Raw genomic sequence first — 7,942 nt, 5'->3', positions numbered from 1 at the left:
GGGGCCCGCTTGCTCGGTGGTCTTGTCCAGGGCCTGCCAGTTCCCCGTGGGTGTGTGTGGAGGAGGGACTTGGCTGCGAGGGTTGGGCTACTGGTTCCCCAGGGAGGAGGCTGGATGAGCGTACATCCTGCCATGTATAAGGAGCGGGGAGGGCTTCAGAGAACCACAGTCCCTCAGCAACGCGAGGGCTGCTGGGCACAGCACCAGCTTCCCCAGTCTCACATCCCATCCCACTACCTCCCCCACCTCAGGCCAGGTTGGACTTTCGTTATTTCACAGTCTGGATACTCCCCTACTTCCCAAGAGCAGCACTAAGAGACTCAAGCTGAAATTAGAGCAGAACTCAAAGAACGTCTAGGCCTGAAGCATCATTAACTGGTCAGGCACCAAGCTGGTCATAGGATACCCATCAGAGAGAGCGGAGTTGGGATCTTCCCAAGGGCAAGCGGCAGTAGAGAGTAGCACACAGTTTTGGATCCCTGAGTCAGCCTCTTAAGTCACACTGGCTGTCTCCCTGTTCGAAGAAAAGAGACAGACACACTGTTCCCATTTCTTAGTGGAGAAATGGTGCCCAGAGAGTGGGGTGCTGCCCAAAGCCCCCATGCCAAGCCAAAGTACAGCTAAAATTCCTCTCATCTGCCTTAGTACCAAGTCTCCAGACAGCTAGAACCAAAAGTCTGGAAGGAGACTTCAGAGGTCCTTAAAGCCATCACCTGGCAGGGGCTAGATTGTGGAGCCATGGTAACATGCGATGCTCTGCGACGCTGACCCACCTAGGAGGGCTCCAGGTTCACACTTGGAGACCTCCCTGAGTGTATCAGGCCCATACATGCCCATGATCCGGGGCTGGCTGAGGCTAGTGATTGACACCGGCATCAAGTCCCTGTTGGCGGTGCTGTCTCTCTCTGTCTCTTTTTCTGACTCTCTTGCTCATGAAAGAAATAAAAATATGAACTTAAAAAAAAAAGCCCCCTGCCTTCAGCAGCTGGGACAGAAGCAAGTATGTCCTTTAGCCCTCAAGGAGCCAGTTCCCTGTGGACAGTAACTCGGGCAAGAAGGACCCAGAGTGAAGCGTCATAGTCCTGAGCACTGGAGAGGATGACAACGTCAAAATGCAAGAGCAGAGATCTCGTCCCAGGTTTCTGCCTCTCCCCGGGGCTCTTACAGCCTGAGACCTGGGATTCCCCACGTGCTCTCTTTCTCCGAAGACCATCAGCTGTTTCTGTAGTCTCGACCAGAAGTGAACCAAATCTCTGCTCTTTCCATTTGCACCTGGTCACTCTAGTGCCATTCCCTCTGGCCTTCCTTATTTCTGTTCCCAACCCTGAACTCATATGACTGATTTTCAGTAAGTCGGTGCTGAGAGAGGAAGGCCTGCCTCCTCCCCCACCCGTGGGCAGGGCGCACTGAAAACCAGGCACGCAGACATCTCCTCTTGCCTCTGGGTCTGCGAAGCTGGGAGCAAGTTTCTTCACCTGCCTGAACCTCGGCTTCCCTACCTGTGACACGGGGGGCAGTGGTGGAAGTGATGGTTTCTAGGAACCCTGCAGTTCTGAAAGGGTTCATGGAGGAAGCCATGGTATGGGGGTGGCTGCTCAGAGTGGAAGGAGCCACATGGGCCCCGAGGTGGGCCACTCTGTCCCATACACAGGCCTGTGTGTGCATGCAGTCAAGAGCCAGGTGCATGGGAAGGAAGGGCTGCTGCTTAGGGCTCCTCCCCACCTTCAGCAGGGAGCTACCTGAGGAGGAAGTGAGGACAGCAGTGGCTTGGTGCTGAGGCGACACCCTAGCTCTGCAGTATGCACGGAAAGGGGCTCGAACCAAAGTCTTTCTTGGTTCCATGTGGGTCTGACTCAGACCAAAACACCTTTCTAATTTGGCTTCAGGCCAGTCTGTCCAGTGGTTTGATAAAAAGAGTAGTTGAGGACCACCAGGTGGCATGGAGGTTAAGGTGGCTGGATCCCACATGGCCTACTCTACAGTTCAAATCTCAGACCCAGGGGTTTGAAAATCATATTAAGTGAGAGCATGCATGCCCAAAATCCCAAGAAGAGAATAGAGAAGGGATTGCAGCATGGCCATCCCCTCTGCGGGGATGATTTTCCACTTTCCCTCTCTCTTTCTCTCCAGCAAGCACACATACCCTATAGCAAACTGAAAAAATAAAAAATCAAAAAGCATAATGGAGCCAAAAGTCACTGCAGCCTTGGAGTGGGGTTGTAAGGGGCTGCAGTGTAGTGTCTCCGTTCTGGCTGAGGTCTTTGTGCATGTCCTCCTAGAGGCCAGGGACATAGTTTTCTATTTGTATCCAGAGTCTAGGTTGGGGCTGGCCCACACAGGGCACCCGATAAATACTGAGGAATAGAAGGAGGTAGAAGATCCTCTCCTCTCAGAAGAGTGGGGTGTCCCTAAGATGTCTCTTCCTTGCTGCTGGGCATTCTCAACTGACCTCTGGGTGCCCAGGAACCCCTCAGAGCAGTGTCCCCCTTACCCTGTAGGGCATGTCTCTGGGCAAACCCCAGGGGTGACTGCCACCCCCTGCACTGTGCATCAGTCTCCTCCCCCAAGCTGGTAAGAAGGCAAAGTGAGCAGAGCTAGGTGAGTAGCGAAACCCCAGCAGTGCCACCCTTGGCTGTGTATTTGAGGCAAGTTATGCCACCTCTCTGGGCCTCTGTTTCCAGGTATTTAAAGTGAAGACAGTGATGCCGGCTTCCTAGGGTTCTTATAAGAATTCCCTGAGATAATCCTAAGAACTTAGCACACAAAGGCCTCTATTCCCCTCATCCCTCCCCAACACACAGGGCAAGGAAGCTTTGAGTAGCTGAGTCCTCAGCCAAGAGCACCCCTATTGACCTCCAGCCTTCCCAAGCTGCAGAGGGCTGGCAGGCAGAGGTGGCAGTCACGGAAAACCAGCTCAGCAGCATGTGGCACTCATAACCGGTCATGGACACTCTCCCTGACCTGAGGTCACGGCCAGAGCACAGCCCCTCCAGGGAGTCAGGAGCAGACTCCAGGGCCAGCTGGAAGGGCAGTGGATGTCTGTGGCTGCAGAGGAGGCAAAAGTGGTGGGCGAAGCAAAGGAGGAAGAGTGGGGGGCCTGCGGGCTTGAGGTGATGAGGTCACAGTCCCTCTTCCTCGTAGGATGGATCAGGGAGGAGGACAGAGGAAAACAGAACCCAGACAGGACGAGTGGGCGGCCCCTTACTTTCACTCTCCTCGGAGGAGGATGGGTACGCGATGCAATTGGAGGGTGCGTCTTTGCCTGTGGGAGCAAAGGAAAGGGTATTAGGTGGGTATCAGGCCCAGCAGGCTGGGGAGGCTTGTCCGGGCTGGCATCCCCCTTCCCTGTTAGTTACATCATTGCCTCTACCACCATGACTGTGGTGTTGCTGCGAGCCACACTCCCAACCCCTGGGCTTTAGCTACTCCCCAGCTGCAGGCCTTGGGAGAGTCAGCTGACCTCCCCAGGCCTCCGCTCCCTTATCAATACAGGAACCTGATTCCAGGTGCAGACACCCTCACATTAAAATGTCCCACTGTGGGGAGTAGTGGGGAGGGGGGGTAGTGGTTGAGGTGCTGGACTCCCATGTGGTCAACTGCATGCAGTTCGAGTTCCAGACCCAGAGTCTTGAAACTCACACCGAGTTTGTGTGCATGCATCCCCAAGATCTCGAGAGGAGACTGGAGAAGGGACTGCACCATGGCGTTTCCCCCAGGGGGTGATTTCTTGCTTTCTGTCTCTCTAGCAGGTACACATACCTTATAGCAAAGATCTCTCAAAAAAATAAAAAATAGTCCCACTGTCTGGGGCCAGCAGGTAGCATAGTAGTTAAGGTGCTGGACTCCCACGTGGCCAACTGCAGTTTGAATCCCAGACCCAGAGGCTTGAAACTCACACAAAGCTCACGCGTGTGTGTGTGTGTGTGTGTGTGTGTGTGTGTGTGTGTGCCCAAGATCCCAAAAGGGGAATGGAGGAGAAGGGATTGTGGCATGGCCATCTCCCCTGGGGAGTGATTTCTCACTTTCTGTCGCTCAAGCAAACACACATGCCCTATAGCAAAATTCTCTCCTAAAAAAAAAGAAAGTCCCCTAGGGACCAACAGCGTAATGGCTATGTCGCTGGACTCCCACGTAGTGGACCACAGTTCGAGTCCCGGACCCGATGGCTTAAACTCACGCCGGGCGCGTGTGCGTGCGTGCCCAAGATCCCAGGAGGAGAATGGAGGAGAAGGGATTGCGGCGTGGCCATCTCCCCTGGGGGGTGATTTCTCGCTTTCTGTCTCTATGTCTCTCTCTGCCTGTCTGGCAAGCACATGTACCCTATAGCAAAAACCTCTCCCCCCCCAAAAAAAAAGTCCCCACTATCACACATAGAGCCATTCACACATGGAGCCACTCCCTCTCCATCACCCCAGCTAACCCACACCCATGACCACCCCATCTGACACACACACATCCCAAAATGCCAATGTCACCCAGATCACCTCTCACATTGTCATGTGTGGTCCTGCCATCAGCACCACACATCATGGCATCACGCCCCACTGCCCCACAGATGGGCCCAGACCATCCACCTACGGCTCCCCATACTGCCTGGGCTGGTAGGCAGCATGCCGCACCTGTCTGCACCTGCAGATCCATGGCTCCGTAGACCCTGTGCTCCGAGTGATGGTGTCTGACCTCCACCACCAGGCAACAGTAGAGGCCGCCGTCCTGTGGGGTCAGGTTGCGCATGGTGATGGAGAAGTTGCCGTGGTGGTCGAAAGCTGACTCCAGCCCGTGGCGCTGGGCCAGTTCATGGCTGGTGTTGGCAGTCTGGTGGCCGCCATGGTGCAGGTGGAGGTCCTGGAACGTGAGGTTGCGGATGGGCCGGCGCTCCGAGCAGGCCTGCACCTCGCCCCGTGAGCTGCGGTACCATGTCTTGTAGAAGGTCACATCGTGCCCTTTGGCCACAGGGCCCAAGATCCTGCAGGTGAGGGTGACGTTCTGCCCCTCAGGACACACGTACAAGGAATACGGTGTGGCAACCTTGAAGGCGGCCACCAGACCTGCTCAGAGAGAGGAGAGCCCCATCACCTGCCTGAGCCTTTACCACTCTCAGTAACCCCTGGGCTTTAGCTACTCCCCAGCTGCAGGCCTTGGGAGAGTCAGCCGACCTCCCCAGGCCTCCGCTCCCTTATCAATACAAAAACCTGATTCCAGGCCACAGGGAAGGGACCCCAGGAGTGTCCCCAACTGGGAGGGGCCAGAGGCAGCAAGCAGAGAGATTCCCGAGAAGTGGCACACTGGGCTGGCCAGGGTGTGTCCCTGTCCCCAGTAGTGCACATGCCCTGGCATCAGCTATCCCCATCCCCACACAGGCACTATGGCTCTGCTCATCCTCATGCCCAACGCTGTCATGCAAGGGAATGAGGAGTGGAAAGGCTGTTTGAAACCTCCACCCCTCTGGGGACCATCTGCCCCTCCTACATCCTACCCCTTCCCTTTTCTAGGACTGGACATGCTTCCCTTTTCTCAGTGAGCACTGACAGAACACTGACATGTGCAAGGCCTGGGCCAGGTGTTGCATCTCACCTGGGTGCTGCACACATGCCATGGCCTCCCCTGGAGAGTGACAATCTAGCTGGGCAAACTGGCAAAGGCAACCAGTGCTAGACTCCAGGGCCCTGGGAGGAGGACAGAAACAGCCTTCTGGGGGTGGTCAGGGGGCTTCTGAAAGGAGGGTCTTTGGGCTTGACAGTTAGGATTCACCTAGTGGAGAAGGTGCCATAGGCAAGGTGATGGGGAAGGAGGAAAACCACAGTGTCTGCGGGTCAGAGATGGGGAATGCATGTAAGGCCAGGGCATCCGTGCCTCCCACTCCCATTCCCTTAGGAATGTTTTCTAGCTCTTTTTTTTTTTTTTTCCTTTCTTTCTTTCTTTTCTTTCTTTCTTTTTTTTTTCTAGTAAGCAAATGAAGCAATCCCCTGGTCCTCTTTTATTTGTTAAATGATAGCACATGAGCATGCATGTGACAGAGAGAGTCCCCTCAACAGGATCTAGTCATGCCACAGTGTCCTTTCCCCAGCCCCCCAGCATCTCATCTTGGAGGCATGTGTGCTCATACCCAGCATGTTTTCAAGCTGACCAGGTATCTGAACCCGCAGTCATCCATACAGCTTCCAGCCTTGCAGGGCGCTTACATTATTGCTGCACCAGAGCAGCTGGGTCCCCCAATTCTCTTTACCCTACCCCAGTCCTCCAGCATTTAACCATTGTTGACTCTCTAAAACACTGACTTTTTTTTTTTATGTATACTTAATTTATTGGGAGAGATAAAAACCTGGCACCCTGGACAAGGTTTGGGTGGCCCATGATCCCCTCCCCACTGCTCTCTATCTGGTCAGGATCTTGAGTACATGCACTCAGTGTATTTCAGGTTGACTGGGAATCTGAACCCAGGTCCACCATGTGGCTTCCAGCATTGCAGATCATTATGCTACTGCCTGCACCAAGACAACTGGACCAACACTGATAGAAAAGAGAATTCCAGGGCTGAAGTTCCTGTTCCTCTATCTATCTGTGTAAGCCTCAGTTTCCTCATCTATGCAATGAGAAAAATAAACATAGGGTTCTGAGATGACTGAATGAGGGGAAGAGGAAAAGATGAGATATGAGCTCTAATGCCCTCTGCAGACATACCATAGTTATGATTATTATAGTTGAATGTTATTTTTATTTTAATTGGCACGTCAGGGGCTTTGCAGGTTTTGCAGACAAGGAAGGAGAACTTGTATAGACTCTAAACTGGTATGTCCTCTTCATTACCCCGGCCAGGGGCATCACCTGGACCAGGGACAGCACCACTCCCTCCTCCAGTCACCCCTTCCCTGCCTTTAGTGCCCAGACCCTTGGCAGCAGGCTGAGACCGAGGGCTGAAAACCTTGCCCAGGCAATAGGGAGGCGGCCTGGTGTGCCTCTTGGAGTTGGACCAGCCTGCTCTGGAGTCCAGTGCTGTGTGTCTCCTAGACTCGGAGTCTCAGAGTCCTCACTATAAAACAGGAATGAAAACTACCTGGGGCAGAGCCAAGGCAAAGACTAGTACTGCCATCACTTGCATGAAGTGTTCTGAAAGTGCCTTGCTAGTAGTTTGTGTTTGATACATGGGAGCTGGGCAGGTCTCTTAAGTTGTTCAGCCATTCAAGAAACATTTCCTAAGAGTGAAAAGCACAATGGGATGGAGAAGCCAGCTTCAGACTCTTTCTCCTAAGATGTGAATGACTGCTAAACTTGTGGTCGAATCCTGGAGTGCCCGTGACTTCACAGGACTATCGGGGGGCTGCACAGCCATGGCCCCACAGTGTGTGTCTGTGGGAGTAGAGTGGAAGGCCCTGGAAGGTAAGCAGACAGACACACATCGAGCTTCCTGCCGCTCTGCCCAACAGGAGAAGGAGCCCCAGAGTTTTAGAAAGTCATTGCCAAGGTGAGCAGGGATGTCAAAACTTCTTTGGCAAGATTCTTTGGTCTTTTTAAAGGCAGAAACCATGGCCCAGAAATCAGAGTGATTTGACTAGCGTTCCAGAGGGTATGAGCTCAGAGCCTAGAGCATGGGAGACGTAGGGTAGAGCCGGGTCTAGCTAAAACTATAGTAATAAAAAGAAATGGCAGGTACCGTGCCCTTTGCTAAGGGCTTTATGGGCATATCTATCCTACAAGGTAGGTGTAGTTTTTATTCCCATTTCACTGAGAGGAAACTGCAGCACAGGGAGGTTATGTAACTCACGGATGCTCACCCAGCAAGTAAGGGCTAGAGCCAGAATTACATCAGGTACTGAGACACTGTACTGAAGGAAAACAACTCAGAAACTGGAAGCCCCAGCCACCTCCAGCCTTCAGACATGTCCTCAGGGATTCTCAGTTTTCTTGAAGACCCGCAGAGGGACACAGACGATCAGGGTTCAGC

The 7,942-nt window shown here is 53.5% G+C and overlaps 2 protein-coding genes across 2 annotated transcripts in view; one reads left to right on the top strand and one right to left on the bottom strand.

Moving 5' to 3' along the window:
• Window positions 1–7,942, top strand: part of CDH23 (cadherin related 23) — a 410,231-nt gene that overhangs the window by 348,760 nt on the left and 53,529 nt on the right. The gene's annotated exons all lie outside the window — the stretch shown is intronic.
• The window catches only part of VSIR (V-set immunoregulatory receptor), a 23,971-nt gene that overhangs the window by 8,250 nt on the left and 7,779 nt on the right, over window positions 1–7,942 (bottom strand). Inside the window, exons 2-3 of the mRNA XM_006170101.3 lie at window positions 4,620–5,048; window positions 3,206–3,262 (exon numbers count right to left, since the gene is read on the bottom strand). Of these exons, the coding sequence (XP_006170163.1) occupies window positions 3,206–3,262; window positions 4,620–5,048 (486 nt within the window). The remainder of the gene's footprint in view (window positions 1–3,205; window positions 3,263–4,619; window positions 5,049–7,942) is intronic.

The sequence above is a fragment of the Tupaia chinensis genome, unplaced genomic scaffold (genome assembly GCF_000334495.1).
Source record: "Tupaia chinensis unplaced genomic scaffold, TupChi_1.0 Scaffold148012_1, whole genome shotgun sequence".
Lineage (NCBI taxonomy): Eukaryota > Metazoa > Chordata > Mammalia > Scandentia > Tupaiidae > Tupaia > Tupaia belangeri.
Note: the sequence above shows the minus strand (reverse complement) of the source record. Positions and strands in the feature narration are given on the sequence as shown.